At 40.6% G+C, this 18,784-nt stretch overlaps 1 protein-coding gene across 1 annotated transcript; it reads right to left on the bottom strand.

The window, feature by feature from the left end:
• Positions 1-481: 481 nt before the first annotated feature.
• On the bottom strand, positions 482-18,108 carry LOC311263903 (olfactomedin-4-like). Its single transcript, XM_084364267.1, has 7 exons — positions 17,983-18,108; positions 17,732-17,854; positions 15,587-15,805; positions 15,119-15,272; positions 11,846-12,073; positions 1,565-1,733; positions 482-1,325 (listed from the first exon to the last, which is right to left on the bottom strand). The coding sequence occupies exons 1-7, from the start codon at positions 18,034-18,036 to the stop codon at positions 890-892; spliced, it is 1,383 nt and encodes a 460-aa protein (XP_084220393.1). The 5' UTR covers positions 18,037-18,108; the 3' UTR covers positions 482-889.
• Between the last annotated feature and the right edge of the window lie 676 nt (positions 18,109-18,784).

The following is an 18,784-nucleotide window of genomic DNA, read 5'->3' as shown; positions in this document are numbered from 1 at the left end:
TACGTCAAAATACAAAAGAAATATAATTTGTGGAAATAATATATTCTGTGGGTAACGGGGGCGGGACTAGATAAGCATCTGCTTCTCCCGCTTTCCCTTTCGGCCATGTGTACTACCTGATTTTAACTAAGATGATGTGTGATGATGACTGTCTAATAACATGCCGAAATAAATAAATAAATAAATAAAATAAATAAATAAAATATCAATTAAGACGGTAAGTCCTATCTGAGAATCAAGTTCACGGTTAGGAGCTGACAGTAAAGGAATGAGCTGGCAGTGATACCAGCCCAGTGGTGGTTGAACATAATAACAAGTGAGCTTTCACGCTGCTGAAGTATAGAGTTCACTTTATATATTATATTCATAGTACTACATGAAAATCACTACAAGAGTCTAAAGTAGTTCTACTTTATCGAGATATTCTGCCACACTGTACATTTACATCCAGCTTTCATTTTCATATTTTTGAATATGCATGTATGTATGATGCCTTTATTTATGACTGATCATTCAAGCTGCTCACTATTACACAACTCCCAGATAGCAAAATTGTTGCACCCCAGATCTGGCCCACTTCAGACATGTCATCCTGCCCACATACCACGTGGAATGATGGCACTTAATTACTAGGCAAATAAACCACAACTGGCCCAAGTCCGGGCCAGATCCAGCCCACCAGAATAAACCAGCAATGGTCCAGATCTGGGTCATTTCTGGTATATTCAGTTCATTCTTGGCTGAATTGGTCATGCTATAGCCTGCTAGTGGCTCAGATCTGGCAAACAAGACTAGACCGCCCAAGTGCCACCATTCCATTGCTATCTGGGTTATGTTAGCCCTTATTTAAATACAAGCTTTTATAGAAGATGTTGTTTGCATTAACTTTTTATGAAAACAGAACCTTATAGGAGACCATGTAGGAGTCACAGTAGGCATGTAGTATCTGGTCCACAGGGCTGTAGTTCAGGGACAAAATGTTGGGATACATCTTTCTGATGAAGATGCCAAGGTTGAACCTCTCTACCTCTGTGGTAGTGTCAAACGAATAGAAGATCTCCTCCGTTTCTTTGTCGATGTACCGTGTTGCATAGAGCACACCACACACCATAAAGGTGTTGGTTACTCCCTGCTTGAAGACCGAGGTGTGCCAGGTTTGGCCAAGTCTGAGTGGTTCATCGTCCTCCAGCTTGGACAGCACTAGGTTGCCAAAGTTCCTGTTGGTGGTGTAGATCACCCAGACGCCTGACTCATCTGTAGCCAGGTCCAGGTCTGTGAACAGGTAGCATTCCTCAAGGTGACAGAAGTTACCCTTCGAGTTATACCTGAAAAACACAGAGGACAGAAGTGATGTGAAAAGCATCTTGGTTTTATTGGACTTGTGTTAGAGGCTGATTCATACATTTTTGTTTTGTTGTTCTTACAAAACTACGGAATTCAACATTTCAGGCAAATGTGAAAGATGTTGTAACTTTTTTTGTAGAAACAAGGCGTTCCTCACAAATTCTGGCATGAGCAACACCCAGTCAAAAAATTAGCTTAAGGACAATGTAGATCAGCGAACCTGGTGCCTTCGGGTAGTTTTATGTTGGTCACAGTGTTGGAGGTGAGGTTGAATTGACAAACTTCATCTTGGTTGTAACAGTTGTAGTACAAGGCCCCTCTATACATCACAACATTTGGACCCTGGATGGTGTTGGTGGTTGGGTTTAAAGAGCTGATCTGGACATTTCCTGGAAGAAGAAGAAGAAGAAGAAGAAGAAGAAGAAGAAGACACAAGAAGAGATGAGAATATACTAAGTAAGCTATTGTTATTAGGGATTGACCGGTATGTTTTTTCAGGGCTGACACTGATAATTAGTCATCAAGGAGACCGATAAGCAATATTTGGAATCAATATGTATCTGCAGTAAAAATTAGAGTCAAAGTGTTGAGATTTTGACGAACCAGTGATGGAATGTAAGCACAGTTTACTGATGAGGGGAGGTAGTGTTTTCATTGTGTGAATCACTTTGTGTTACATTCTGTAGGGCAGTGATCATCGACTGGCGGCCCGTGGGAACCAGCCCACCAAACCTTCCAATCTGGCCCGTGACTGGATTCCAAAATTGTGAGGATCAAACAGAAAATATTGTGTGGTCCCCACTATTGAAGCAAAAGAAAAAAACAACTGAGACTGAAATAACTATCAGAAATCCCCACCTTTTACGAAACCTCATAGTCTGTTTCAGTGGTGGACAGTAACGAAGTAAATTTACTTGAGTACTGTACTTAAGTACAGTTTTTGAGTATCTGTACTTTACTTGAGTATTATTTTGGGGGGATACTTTTACTTTCACTCCACTACATTTGAAGGACAAATATTGTACTTTTTACTCCACTACATTTCTATTAACGCTCTCGTTACTCGCTACTTTTGATCTTACGTCAGCTGATTTTTTTTGTTGTTGCAAAATTCAGAGAAAATAAACTGTTTCTGCTGATTCGCGTATGGTTTGTCTTAGTCATATTGCCGTACCTGTACTACGTCATGAGCACCCGTGGCCTTATCTCAAACCCATGTTTGAGATTTTTGTCACAAAAACTGATTCGTTTCAGTTTAAATGTTGGTTGTGCTTACCGCAGACCAATTATATCACGGACTACAAAGACTCGTCTTCCAACCGGAAAAAGCACGTCGCGGTATGTAAAGTAGCTACTAACGTTAGCTAGCTTAATGTTTGTGAAAGAGAGAGAGTGTGTGTGTGTGTGTGTGTGTGTGTGTGTGCACGCGCGCGCGTGTGCGTGTGTGTGTGTGTGTGTGTGTGAGAGAGAGAGAGAGAGAGAGAGAGTGTGGATGTGCGCCCGTTAGTGAGGTGCGGCTGTCTTTGATGTGGGTTATCCGGCTCATTTTTGGCTGTGATGTATGATATAAGTAAAGTAAACTAGCCAATAAGTTGTTTATCTGTAAATGTCAATATCAGTTCTTGTAGTGCCTACATCTACATCTTTTTTATGTAGAGAAAGCATGGATGTCAGATGCAAAAATATACTGAACTGACCGCAGCTGTCTGCAATATATTTCATGTGTTGGTGAATGCAGCTGAGTCTGTGTTCTGAGGCTTCTTGCCTTTATTTGCTTATTTTTGAGCTATAAACACGTCTGTAGCAGAATCGCATCAGTGTATTGTATAATGACATTAAGCTACTTTCCTTTCCTGTATTTCCTGAGATATTTTTAAAATACTTTTACTTAAGTAATTTTTTAAACAAATACTTTAGTACTTTTACTTAAGTAATATTTTGACTAAGCTACTTTTACTTGTATTGGAGTAATATTTGACAGGGAGTATCTGTACTTTTACTCAAGTAGTGAAGTTGTGTACTCTGTCCACCTCTGGTCTGTTTACATTCCAAAATGAGGACAAACTCGCTGCACTGTTTAACATTTATTGTTCTACATACCGTTCTTCTTTGACATCATTTTTCCACATGCCCTTGCTTAACATTTGTTTTTATTTCAAAGTCTCAACAACAAGCTTCAAACAAACAGACTTCTCAGTACAAAAAGAAAAGAAGAAAAAACAACTGGCATAACTTAAAAGGGCATGTTAAATACCGTGGTAACAGAACGAAACACAAGTCACAAATAATGCTCGGCACGTCAAATAAAACGTTGAGTAGGCTAGACTAGCAATTTCAAATCACAAGGCTGAAATAGGCTACTCACACGTGCTTAATGGGAGAAATTACATTTCCCCTCTGACACCAACTTTTTCACATCAGGCTTGGCAGCTGTCAGACTGATGCGCAAAGAGTCCTCCAAAGACTGGTTTGACAGTCGGTTCCTCTTGTGTGTTTTTATCGAGTTCATCTTGGAGAACGCAGCCGTGCAGGTGTAGGTTGAGCCGAACATGGTGAGCACATACATACACTGTAGCCAAAGTCTTTAATGTGCCATAATCTTGGGGACAAGACACCCAAAATGTGCTCAAGCTTTCAGTACCATGGAGAGCAGCCTTCATGTCGCCTGCGGCCTGGATTTCAGCCAGCTCAATCTGAATAGCCGCCTCGTCCAACAGCATCACCTTCATCACGTTTGCGGAGAATTCTCCACTTGGGCTGATCGTGAATGGGTCACGCACAAATGTTGCTTTCTCCCACTGTCTTCAGTGCATTGAAGTGCAGCAGCCTCCCTGACAACAAATCTGCGTGGAACAGATCAAGTTTGTTCCAAAAGGCATCAAGTTTTTCCACCATATCCACCATGGATTTTTCTTTTCCTTGTAGCATGAGATTGAGTGTGTTCAAATGGGAAAAAATGTCTGTTAAAAATGCAACGTTGCACATGTATTCTCTGTCTTGCATGATGCGGAGATGGTCAGCTGCCGCTTTTGATTTACTTTGTTTCAAAAAATCCATTATTTGGACTTTGAGTTCAACAAAGCGCTGCAGTGCTTTGCCCTTACTGAGCCAGCGCACGTCATTGTGGCGTAACAGGTCATCATGAGAAGCTTGAGATTCCAGCACAAATTTGCGGAACAGCAGGTTCTGTTGCTTGAATTACCTCTGATGTAGTTAATAATTTTCATTGTTTTCTCCATCACCTCTTTGAGCTCCCCGCTTAGTTTTGCGCACAGCACGCTTTGATGGATAATACAGTGAAGTGCGTTAGTTTTAGGAGCAACAGTCTTTATTCTGCTCACCAGACCCCTGTTTTTGCCAGTCATGGCCGGTGCACCATCTGTCACTATCAGGTTGACTTTATCCAAGGACAATCCATGCTTTTCAAAAAATTCCTCCAGTTTTCCAAAGATAATGTCACCAGTGGTGTTGTCTTCCAGTGGAAGCAATGCCAGCAGCTCCTCTCTGAAATCTTTGCCATCAAAATATCTGACAAAAACACACAACTGTGAAATATCAGTGCTGTCAGTGGACTCATCAATAGCCAGCGATACGTATTTAGCTTCCTCGATCTCATCAATAACAAGTCGCTGGACACCCTCTGCCAAGACGTGGACACGTCGTGCGGCAGTTGAAGCAGACAGAGGTATCTGTTTAACAGTTGCAATAATTCTGTCCATGGATTTGTCGGGGGCAAGTTCCTCCAGAACGGTGACCATGCAATCTTTAAAAACCTTAGCTTCAGTAAATGGCCTGTTTTTGTTTGGAAAGCACCCAGGTAGCCTGTAGAGATGCACATGTTACCCTCTCTTGGTCAGTTAAAGCTCGATGGCACGGGAGTAGGCCACCCCACAATCGAGCCAAAATATCTCTATCACTCCTGGTGGTTGATTGTGGTGTAGGTGAAAGGAGCCTGACTGGTAAAAGCTAAAAATGCCTTCAGTTTTGTAATAAAATTAAAATATCTAGACTTCCGGTTCCGGCCATGCCCGAGTCAGTCGCCTAAGTAGAACACTCTGCCCGAGTTCGGTCTAAAATAGCCTGAAAAACAACCTTATCCCACTCACAACTTTAAAGTGACCACGAAAATGAGCTCAAGCCAAAAACAGACTAAAATGGACACCAGAGCCGGGAAAAATGATGACCCGAAGACGAAACAAAAGCAGCTAACACTTGATGCTAATTTAGCCAACAGTGAGCCGGGAGCCGAACAGCTAATGCTAAAAGAGCTCCGGAAATTCAGACAAGAGTCCGGGGAGGCACAACGACACATTCAAGACTCCCAGACACGGATGGAGACGTCTATGGCCGAAATTAAACAGCGGATAGACACACTTGAGGAGAGGTTGTCATCTACCGAAACCAGAGCCCCGAAGACCGGGGCCTGCGGCAAGAAAGAGCGCTAGCTTACCTGCTAAGTCAGGATGCAAAGCTAACCGCCAGACAGGATGACCTGGAAAACAGGCTCCGCAGGAACAACATTAGAGTGTATGGAATACCCGAAGATGCGGAGGGTAAAGAGATGATTCCGTTCATAACTAATCTCTTTAAGTCAACTCTAAAACTGCAGGAAGATATGAACATATGTCTGGAGAGGGCTCACAGGGCCATAACACCGAAGCCGAAGCCGACAGCGCCGCCGAGATCGATAATAGTGCGGTTTTTGGACTTTAAAGTTAAACAAACAGTGCTCCATCAAGCCTGGGCCCAGCGGGACGTGGAGTTTCAGGGGAAAAAGGTTTATTTTGACCAAGACTACTCCCCGGATGTCCTGAGAAAGAGAAAGCAAGTGCGTGAAGTCATTAAAAAGCTCAGGGAACGCAACATCAGAGCTCAAGCACCTTACCCGGCACAACTAAGGGTATTTCTGGACACCGGGGTCAAAACCTTCCCCTCTCTTTGTGAAGCTCAACCAACTCTGCAGGAGCTAGGAGTGGAAGTAGACGTGGATGAACGGGACCTCCTGGAGAGAGAACTACTACAGGACAGATGGCTGACCCAGGGCAGACAGGGGAAAAAGGGACTGATCCTGACTCCCAAGGAAATCAAGACCATTATGAGCTGTGTAGATCATCACAGAAACGAATGAGACTCAAATTAACTCCGCAGGAACCAGGAATGGAAGTAGACTTGAATGAGTGGGACATCTTAGAGAGAGAGCTACTACACAGATCGACACTGAGAGGTTTGATAATAAGAAAGTAGATATTTTGTTTTCTCCTTTTTCATTAAAGTTTAATTGGAGAAGGTAACGTGAGTGTAGTAAAAGCATATTAAACTCAAATTGTTTACGGGCTCAAAAAAATCAAAATCAAGAGCTTGGGCAAGATTTATTTTTATTTTTTATTTTTTATTTTTGTATTACAGACTGATTTGGGCACTTAATGCAGCAGAGTTTGGACATTGCGTGGACTGCTGCTCACACACTTTGTGTTCCCCTCCCAGGGAGTCTAATCTCCCTGCCCGGACATCAGGGGTGGGTTATACATGGACTGTTAACCATATGTCTCTTTAAAGAGGGTAACCCATGGTTTCTTTGGAAGTTCTATCAAGTTATCGGTTGGTTTTGGTGTTTCATATGTTCTCTGTTTTACGGCAAGGTGACTCTAAGTACTATTTTCGGTTGTAAATGTACCAAGACACTTAAGAGAGAGAGAAATGGTGAATTATATTATCTTTTTCTTCTTTCCATATAGTAGAATATGACCACTTTGAAATGTGTTAGTTACAATGTAAATGGACTAAATCACCCTATAAAGAGGAAAAAAATATTGGCACAATTAAAAAGGTTGGAATGTTCGATAGGATTATTGCAGGAAACCCATTTAAATGAGGAAGAACATGCTAAGTTAAAAATGGGGTGGGTGGGACAGGCATTTAGCGCATCATACGAAAATCATAAGAAAAGGGGAGTAACGATTCTCTGCCATAAATCTTTATGTTTGGTCCCAGAAAAGGTTCTCCGGGACAAAAAGGGTCGCTGGGTCATGGTCATAGGTTCCATTGGAGAACTTTTATTGACAATTATGAATATCTATGCACCCAATGAGGATGATCCAGGGTTTTTTAAGGTGGTGGCTCAACTCCTGGCAGGGAACTCAAAAGGAACAATAATATTAGGGGGTGATTTTAATTGCGTGATAAACAAATGCATAGATAAATTTCCATTCGAACAAAAATATCAAATATCCAAATCCAAAGCAGTCTGCAATATGCTGGATGAACTCGGACTGGTTGACATTTGGCGTGTAAAAAACCCCAAGACCAGAGACTATACCCACTTCTCGAGAGTCCACAAGAGTCACTCAAGAATAGACTATTTTTGTATCTCGAAACAAGAAGCCCATAGAGTGGATGAATGCCACATTGAACCTCAAACTCTTTCAGACCATGGTCCATTGGTCATGTTGTTATGTATGGATCAGAATAAGACTCAGAAATTATGGAGATTAAATGTGTCACTTTTAAATAACTTGGAGGTGGTTCAGGATATAAAAAACAAATTTAAAAATTTCTTGGACACAAACGACAATAACGAAGTCTCCCCTTCCACCTTGTGGGACACAGCGAAAGCAGTGTTAAGGGGCAAAATTATATCAATATCCTCTAAATTAAAAAAGGAGCGTGAAAAAGATCAAAGATTATTAGAAGAACAAATTAAGAAATTAGAGACAGAACACAAAAAAACAAATAATGACACTATTTTCATAGAGCTAAGTAAGTGTAGACAGCAATTAAATGATTTACTAACATACAAAGCGGAGGGGGCCTTACGCTTCACTAATCAGAAGTATTATGAACAAGGGAACAAAGCAAGCAGGCTGCTTGCTTTCCAATTAAGAAAAGCACAAGCAAGCCGAACAATACAAAGAGTTACATGCCCAAACTCAAAAAATTTGGTGTCTCATCCCAAAGCAATAGCCAACGCTTTTTCTAAGTATTATGAACAACTTTATGATTCAACAACCTCCCCCAATAAATTAGGAAAAATTAAACAACTTCTCCAACAAATTACTCTTACCAAACTGGACCAAAAGGAATCTAAAGCTATAGTTGAAACTATCACGGAAGAGGAAATTAAAAACACTATTAAAAAGCTCAAAAACAACAAATCGCCAGGCCCGGACGGGTTCCCCGGGGAGTTCTATAAATGTTTTCAAGCCGAGATCGTTCCCTTCTACATAAAGTATATAACTATGCGCTGAATGCTAGAGACCCACCTAGAACATGGGGAGAAGCAGTGATCTCGGTCATACACAAAGAAGGGAAAGATCCCACACATTGTGCCTCATATAGGCCGATAAGTTTGTTATGCAATGACGTTAAGATATTGAGCTCTATAATAGCAAAAAGACTCCAGAAGATCATTAATAAGTTGATTAACCCAGATCAGACGGGCTTTATACCTGGAAGACTGGGAATAAACAACATTAGGCGCACGCTTAATATAATATCAACTGCCCAATCACAGTCTCACCCATCAATGCTTCTCGGTCTTGACGCCGAGAAGGCATTTGATCGGGTGGACTGGCTGTTTCTGGAGCATGTCTTAAGTAAAATGGGATTTGATGAAACATTTATTGAGTGGTTCGAAGTCCTATATAAAAACCCCACTTCTAGGGTTCGTGTTAACGGTCATATCTCAGATAGTTTTCCACTAAAAAGAGGAACGCGTCAAGGTTGCTGCCTATCTCCAATTTTGTTCGCTATAAGTATCGAACCTTTAACGGAACTAATCAGAAATAACCCAACGATTCTTGGCATTTCAGATAAGACAAAAGAGCACAAATTATCATTATACGCAGATGATGTCATTTTGTACATTAGGGATCCTAGCTCTTCTATACCCGAACTTTTAAAACTTTTGAAAGACTTTGGTGTGGCCTCAGGATATAAGGTCAACGAATCGAAATCTGAAGCCATGATGTTGAATGGGCGCTGGCCATCAGAACTATCTGACAAGATCAAATTTAATTGGTCACCTCAGGGATTTCGATACCTGGGAATAACTATTTCCTCGGATGCTACTCAACTGTATAATTTGAATTATGGGAAATTAATAGAACAGATACGAAAGGACCTGGAAAGATGGGAATTATTACCATTATCCTTCTTTGGTAGGATTGAGACAGTCAGAACAAATATTCTACCCAGACTGTTATATTTGTTTTTATCTCTTCCTATTTGGATTTCAGCGACTAAATTCAAAAAACTACAAAAAAGGATTTCTTCTTTTATTTGGCAGAAAAAGAAACCTAGAATAAAGTTTACACACTTGACTAGCAGTAAAGCAAGCAGTGGTCTAAATGTACCAAATTTCAAATTATATTACTTGGCTGCACAATTACACGGGGCAGTAGAATGGTTAAAACAAAATAAAGAAACAACATGGCTATCTTTAGAGCAAAATTCATGCCCTGGAGTCTCACTACAAGTATTACCATTCTGCTCAAATGAGATATGGACAAAGAATAAAATTTCAAATATCTGGATGAAGTGTACACGCAAGGTTTTAGTTTCTGTAAGGAAAAAAATAAATGCTCCACAGTCTATATCTAGAGCAATGAAAATTTCTGAGATAATAGATTTCAAACCTAGACACCTTGATTCAAGATTTAAAGAATGGGAAAATAAGGGCCTTATTTTTATTGATGACTTATTTGATGGTGAAACCCTCAAGTCATTTAATCACTTACAAGAACAATTTGGTTTGATATCCACAGATTTCTACAGGTTTCTGCAGTTGAGAAGCTATCTGACTTCGCATAAAGAATGGCAGTCTCTTACATTACAGCCTTCTGAGTTAGAACTGTTCTTCATCAGGACTATAAAGAAAGGGGATGGAAAAAAAATTGTTTCACATTTATATAAATTACTACAGACAAGTGTAACGGGGAGCTCTTTTGGAGTAAAGGAAAAGTGGGAATTAGAAATGAATGTCGTGATTGAAGACCAAATTTGGGAACAAGTGTGTGAGAACGGGCATAAACTGACCAGCAGCCCCACGTGGAAAGAATTCATATGGAAAGTGAATCTCCGCTTTTTCAAAACCCCATTTATCATCTCTAAATTTGACAAAACAAAGACAAATCTTTGTTGGAGACAATGCGGACAAATTGGAGATCACACACATATTTTCTGGGATTGTCCTAAACTGAAAATGTATTGGGAGGGGATCCGGGCGGAACTTTCTAACATCTTACAAATTAGTATAAAGAATGACCCGCTGGTCTTTGTTCTTGGAGTGCTTCCCTATGACTTTTTATGTAAAGAAAAAATGTACCTACTCAAAATCCTCATAATGGTGGCAAAAAAGATGATAACTATGTCCTGGTGTAAACCATTACCCCCGACCGTTGACCAATGGAAAGAGCGACTTATCAGGGTATATACAATGGAAATAATAACGGCTAGGCTCAATCTTGACATGGCCTTATTCAAGAGGAGGTGGAATCCACTAATTACTTACTTTGGACTAACATTACAGGACACCTAGGTGATCCAGCATCATAGAGGCAATTTCAGGCCTGGACCCTCTAAAGTAAAAGGGTGTGTTTTTGTTATGTTTTCATTTCATAAATATCAACCATTCACCATGGTAATTCTACTCAATCTTATTTACACATAATTATCAATAATATTATTTATTCAATCATGTACTTTAAGTATCAGGTCTCTGACACTGTTATAAGAATATGGAACCACCTTGCCGACAGGTTTTTTGTTTTTTTTGTGTTTTTTCTTTTTCTTTTTACTCAGATATGGAACAAAAGAATTTAAAGCTTTTAAAAAGGAAAATTTCTGTAAATATGTTTAAGTATGTAAAGCTTGAAACATCAATAAACATATTTGTTCAAAAAAAAAAAAAAAAAAAAAATTAAAATATCTAAACAATAAACATGAAACAATAATGTTTTAGGCCAAAACATGATTTTTTTTTTTTTTAATTTAATTTGAATGGCCGGCCCCCAAGGTGTCTGTCCGGAAAAATTCTGGCCCTCCGACATATACAGTTGGTGACCCCTGCTGTAGGGAGAGTGCTATACAAATAAAGTCTGATTGATTCATTGATAGGCATCCTGTTTCAAATCAGACTCTGATCTAAAACTGAGCAGCGCCCAACTAACACCCATCTGTGGGACTGTTTATTGGTCTGGTGTGATGCAATGCATTCTGGTTGTTGTAGGTTTTTGGTTGCACTGGGTTATATATTCCTTCATCACCATGAACACACAATGTAGCATATTTTGGCTAAATCCCACATACACTGTCCTGCAGCCAGAGTGCTCTTGAGAGCACCAAATGTCGTTTAATCTATGGCTGAAAATAGTCCCCAACTGACAAGGCTTTGATACATGTTCCTGTCGATTAGAAGTGAATACTGCACAATCATGCACACTGAGCTGAAAGGTTGTACATTTTTAACATTAACACTTAAAACTAGAACATAAGTGTTCTTTACCTGGGGTGCTCACCGCACCAGCGAGAGCACTCAGGCTGGAGTAGAAACGGATGTAGTTGGAGTATTTGTTGGTGGAGGTCAACATTACCAGCCAATGCCAGCTCTCCTTCCCAGCCTCTGGTTTGGGATCCCGACCCCAGGCTCCATACTTATAGGACCCAGGATATTCTCCTCCTGTGGACATCCTCGGCCCGGTAATGTTCCGAAACTGACCGTGAGGACAGTTACCTTAGGAGAAAACACAAAATGATGAGGTAGAGAGACTAAATAAATACAGCTGGTCCAGTGAGATGTCCACTGGTTGATGATTACTTCCTAATTGTGGTTTTCGGTACTGAGAGCTTCCCGCAGTCCATTTATAGCCTACATTAGCTTCAAATGAGGGTGAAGTCAGTTCACAGCTGTGAGTGACCTCATTTGAAGTGCCACTCTGATGCGGACACAGTGAACACAAAACCAGAACGACCGGATGTTGGGTGTGATTTGAAGGTTACTGTGCAGCTGGGGTGTAAAGATTCACGGATATGAATTGGAATTACTTTTATTTTTAAATTAAATATGTTAGTACATCATTGTGCGGCCTCTGGACTGATATAAATGTACCAAGAACTGGACAAAGGTTGTTTTTAAAGTTATTAAATGGTTGACAGCGGCTGTGTCCAAATTCAGGGGCTGCAGCCTTCAGTGGCCTAGCCTTCGCGGTCCACGAGGGCCGGGTCCTTCGGACCGGTCTTTGATAGCCTCATCCACCGTTGTTAAATGGGACGGTCTAGCCTTCGGAGTATTTCCTGGTTGCCTCACCAGATGTTCCCGCCCCTTACCGTTACGTCATGATTGTGAATGAAGAGATGCATTAAAGTCTGTTTTGGTTCAAATCTATCAAACGTGTACATTTATTTGTGTGTGTATAAAAATTAACAACAAAATGTGTCAAATCTAAATTGAATCATCAACATTACAAAATAAACATTAAGCCATTGGTGAATAACAACTATATTTACCACAGCATCACCAGCGTCACGTGTTTTAACTTAAAGTTGAAATTTGGAGGTTTTGAAGTTTAACATATCTGGCGTTGGATGTTACATGACTAAAAACCGAGTATAAACCCATTACTTAAACTTAAATGTCATGTCTTCGCCACTTGATGTCGCCATTTTCTCTTGCCTCCTCTTCTGTTTTGGGACTGAACAGCGGTGCGCAAAGGATCTTGGGATATAGCGGGCCGCGAAGGATAGTAGCGATGCGTCCTCCAAACAGAGGGAAGGCTAGGCTGCATTTGTGGGCCGCATTTGAAGCAGCCCTCGAATTTGGACAGCCTTCGCGCAGCATTGTGACGTAATTGGCCTTCAAATGCGCACTTCGTGGGCTGCAGCCCCTGAATTTGGACACAGCCTGAGATTTAGCTGCTAACTGCTAACTATTCTGCACAGGGTTGCCAAATCTTGTTTAAGGTTAAAGTTCAAATCAAACTTTATTTGTCCCGCAAGGGAAATTTGTCTTTGGCAAGTGGCGTCGTAACAGCTGCTTCGTACTTGCAATACATACATACACAATACATACACTACAATAGTAACAATGGCACACATATCCAAGAAAGAAAAGAGAAAGAAAGAAAAAGAAAGAAAGTGCGGAGAGTGCAATAAATAGTTTAAAATACTTATAATAAAAGTCCCCTCCACCCGACCGAGGTCAGATGGTGGGGTGGGAGGGGGCTAGGGTAGTGGATCCGCAGCAGTAGGCCTCCCCACTACCCTAGTGGGGGAAGGGAGGGGCCTCTGCCACGAGAGGTGTTGGTTTGTTTATTTAGTAATGAGATGGAGGTAGGAATGAAGGAGTGTTTAACACGGTTGGTCCTGCACCTGCTATCCTCAGTGCTGTAGTCACCATTCGTTGGAGTCTGGCCTTACACTGGACTGTGAGGGAGCCGAACCATGCTGCCATACCATATCTTATGATACTGGCCAGCACCGCATTATAGAATGTTAACATTATCTCGGTTCGGACCCCAAACAGCCGCAGCCTTCTTAGAAAGTGGAGCCTCTGAGCTAATCTGTTACAGAGGAAATCCACATGATCGCTCCAGCCCAAGCTTTCAGACACCATCAAACCCAAGTACTTGTATGAATGAACCTGTTCAATAGTGCAGTTATCAATGATTACCCGGTCATGAGCTGCAATTACCTTAGGGTTAAAGATCATTTCTTTTGTCTTGTTAGTCTTAAGCACCAAATAGTTCTTATCACACCAGGTTTTGAAGGTGGCTATCTCACTGAAATACACGGATTGGCAGGTATTCACATCCAACAGACTTAAAATTATGGTGTCATCTGAGAATTTGATGATATGGTTGTTAGGGTGTGAACTCCTGCATTCATCGGTGTATAACGTGAAGAGGACCGGGGAGCTGACACAGCCCTGAGGCACGCCAGTGCTGCACTGCCTCGGGGCTGTGAGAGAGCTATTTACCCTGACTTGTTGTGTCCTGTTCGTTAAGAATGAGTAAAACCATTTAATGATAAAACTACGGTGGCCCTGAGAGCTCACAGCACTGCAACTTAAGAAAACACATGCAAAAAGACAAAACACAAGCAAATTAAGAAAACATCTTCATCACTTTGACAACACATGCGCAGCATTTAGAAAATGCGCTGCAAAGATCACAACACAACACGTTAGAAGAAATATCGACTTGTTTTTTCGTTTTTCATTTGCCAGATTAAATGGAATAATTGAATGATCAGATGATACACGGACCTGTGTCCGGACATGTGCATCACTTTTAAGTGTCCTCTGGAAACACTTCCGTTGTGTTGTGGTCTTTGCAGTGTGCTTTCTAAATGCTGCGCATGTGTTGTCAAATTGATGAAGATGTTTTCTTCTAATGTGTTGTGTTGTGATCTCATGGACCAGGGAACCCCGAGTACTGCCACTTTTATAGCAACGGCCTATTTTAATTTATAATGGAAAATGAATGACTACATGAAACAAATGTTAAGAACTGTATTAGGTTGCATTGAATCACACCGGATCATCCCCCTATTAAAAATATGAATGAATCATATCAAAGCCCATGTATCTAGATGTGTATAGATTTATGAAGGGTAAAATATCAAGCAACTAAATATCATGTTGCAAAATGTATCATAAGTGAACTATACAGATATAGAAACAATTATGAAATAACAAGAATCTGGTGGTTTCCAGTCGTAGTCAAAGAGAAGTAAAAAAAAAAAATTAAAAAAAAATGTGTAGTGTGTTTCTGCGACAAACCATGTGGAGGCGCAGTGCTGTTGGTGGAGGGGAGGACTGTATTTCTGCACTGGTCCAGGTCTCTCCTAAGACGCCGGTTCTCTAATTTTCCCTTCACCACCTGCATGGTGTCATGCGTCTGCAGCTCCTGCATCTCTGCCTGCAGGGCCTTCAGCTGATAGACAGCAACAGGACAGACATCCCACATATAAGACAGATGATTCTGTATGTAAGATTAATGTAATAAAGACATTTTATCAATGAATTTTAAACCTAAGCTTCACTCTGTTACATTTCACTAGATTTAGCTTTTGGCTAGGCATTTTATTTTGGTTGTAGCCATTCATGTTCTGCAATATGTATTTTTGTAATGTCTTTCAATATTTAACAACTGGCCTGCTCACTTGAGTCTTGTATTAAACTTGTTTCAACTCCTGGTTCTCATGCCATTTCTAATGTCAGTGTTGTGCAGCTGGTGTGTGACTTTACCTTTGTAGTGGTGTCATTAGTAAGATGTTGGTGTTCCAGGGTGATGCTGCTGAGCCTGCCGATGAGCTCCTTGATATCCTTCAGTTCATTTTCGACCACCAGCAGGCTGATAACTCCATAGAGCTCTCCGTCATCCTCCCTCTCCAGGGCCGACACATCTTCCTGCAGCCGGGGCAGACGTCGTTCCAAACCCAGCAGCAGACTCTCCAGCTCCAGAGTCTGCAGAGAGAGGAGACACCACTCAGGACTCCTTCAACATCAATGCATACATACAGGAATTTGGGTTTTTCTTTTTTTTTATCATTCATTTTATTATTATTATTTTTATCAGTTTCATAGCTGCTGAGGAAGGTAGTGCTCTCTACACTCTGGTTTAGAAAATAATACGTACTTGCAAGTCTAAAGCTGATTAGCTCTCCACTTTAAAGAGCGCCACAGCTGGACCTAAATATAATTATTGAATTGGTTGAGCTGCAGCAAGTCCAAAATAATCATCTTTTTAGTTTTAGTTGTTCATACATTTCTAGTAGGTCTGGAACAATATGCTTATCTCTCGATTAGATACTATCACCATACTTTGGGTGCTGATTAGGTATTGTGATTCAGTATTACGATCATTGCAATTTTGGTTTGCCTTTTTAACATTTGCATGGAAATACTTCATGCACTTATACAGACTGTATGTCATGAGTCATATTTCCAAAAACTATACGCATCACATGTCAGTCAGACTTTGAGTTTTATTTCAGCAACATCACTGCTGCACTGCAAAAACAAGTTGTAAATGAAATACTACTGCTTCATACGCTGTTCCTACTTATCTAGTTTTTTCCATAACAAATAGATGTGTACAGCACAAATGGGAGACTTAAACTAAAAGTATTTTTATACTTAAACTTAAACTTTATTTATTTATATAGCACCTTTCATACATTACAAATGCAACACAAAGTGCTGTACAAGTTAAAAGACCCGACCCGGGCACTGAGGATCCAGGTGAGGAAAGCAACATTGGGGAGCCATCCACGCTGGGAAATCATATTGATCCATGGCCACAAGGGGGCACCGCCACGGGAACCACCCAACCAGGACAGACAGAGGTGCCCACACCACGGCTGTGGGGATGGCCGCGGTGCAGTGCCACACCGTCCGTCGAGGCCATGACAGCCCCCAGGGCAGCACCCAGGGCAGCACCCCCATAGGCGGATCAAACTAATCCCAGCGTCGAGGGACGCTTTTCCCTGTGAGAAAAACACAGGGGGCCCTTCACAGGTTGCTTCACATGTTAAGCATGTGAAGCAAAATGGATCCTTTGTTAAGGTAATATCATCATTCAGTTAGCATGTTAATGCTAAATTATACGTTGAACCAGACCAAGCGCTAAAATTGATTCAGGAATTCATCATCATAAGAAAAAGAAACACCATACTTTGGGAAATACATTTTTTTCCACTCCTAATTGCCAGGGTAAATCTTGTGTCTTGGTTGGAAAACATGTGGAAAATATGTGGCTTCTACTTTAGTAATTCAGGTATAGGTTAAGGTTTATTGCATACCTACACTTATACGCTGTATGCTGTAGTATTTCTCATGTATTAATTACTGGATGGTAGCATGCACACAAGCACACAAATCTTGTACATCTATCCCTGTGAGGACCCCCCTTTTCTAGTTCCTTACCCTAACCTTAACCATGGCAACTAAATGCTTAACCCCAGTCCTGACCCTGACCCTAACCTAAGCCTAATTCTAACCTTTACTTTCAGTCCAAATCAATCATCAGTCCTTTGAAGGTCTCTGCGAGAATGAGGACTTGCCAAAGTGTCCTCACTTTCCAAAAATGTCCTCACTTCGTGGTGAAAAACCAAGTACATACACACACACACACACACACACACACACACACACACACACACACACACACACACACACATTCATACCTACTGTGCTCATATACTCACTCTCACATAAACAGAGGTATGACACCTCCTGCTTAGGCTTTGCAGATATTATTTATTTATTTATTTATGTCACATGTTTTTTTCATATATATATATATATATATATATATATATATATATATATATATATATATATTCAGTCAAACACCTTATCATCATCATCATCATCAACACTAAAAGTTACCTTCTGTGGGGTGATGTTAGTGTTACATCTTGATGCACTGTCCTCCACTGTGCTGAGTTTGTCATGAGGGAACTCCCTCTCTGAATTAGTAAACTCACACGAACAATGATCACCTGAAGGTGCCTGAAATATTAAACATGGCATTTAAAAAATTACTAAGTACCATACATACATACATTTGAAATGGGCAGAGCACACAACATTTAGGACATGAGAGTCATCCAATAAAAATTGTGTCTGTGTTTTCTTACCTGTTGGGTGAGGGTGATCAGAGCACACAGAGGAACGATCACATAGAGCTTCATGGTGGATCAGAGAGCAGAGCTCAATGAAACAGTGCCTGAACACAGTTCATATATGACTGCAGCAGCAGCTTCTAACTTATGAACACTCCCACTCACCTCTGCATGTGAGTCAGTGAATGTGTATGTGTGTTTGGTGTGTGTGCATGTGTGGTAATGTGCCATGCTTCCTTCAGAATGTGAACACTTCCTCCTTGTGCTTCTGATTGCAGCAGCACAGGGATGTTTTGATATGATGGAAGGCAAAAATCACAACGATACTGACAGATGTTAGTATGGCGTAACATTTTTAACTGAAAATGTAACTTTCAGAAGAAATGTGAAAATATCCGGTCTTGGGGTGGCTGTAACTGAAAAAGAGAAGAGCTCAATTTCCAAGAAACCCCAAGCAGCAGGCTCGGTGACAAAAATGTTTTCAAGTTGACCAAAAATTAGAACAGGTCAAAAGTGTTGACTAAAATCTTATTTTGCACAACACAACAATGTATTTAAAGTGTTTTAATTCTAACTTAGTGATGACACCAGTCAAAATGTCAAACAGGATAATAATGTATTCTTTGAAAATATTGTAATATTATTATTTTTTTAAATCAGTATCAATATATACATTGAGCAAGCTCTTCATCCACATGTTTATGCTGCAATGTGACATTAGCTGCAAAATGTCTAAAAAATATATTTTACTGTAGGCTGCTTGACATCATACTGTCATTGTTTTCTCAACTCCATGAATTTAAATATGACTTTTAAG

Source organism: Pagrus pagrus (assembly GCF_965226575.1).
Source record: "Pagrus pagrus genome assembly, chromosome: 10".
Classification (NCBI taxonomy): Eukaryota; Metazoa; Chordata; class Actinopteri; order Spariformes; family Sparidae; genus Pagrus; species Pagrus pagrus.
This window is presented reverse-complemented; position numbering and strand designations above follow the sequence as displayed.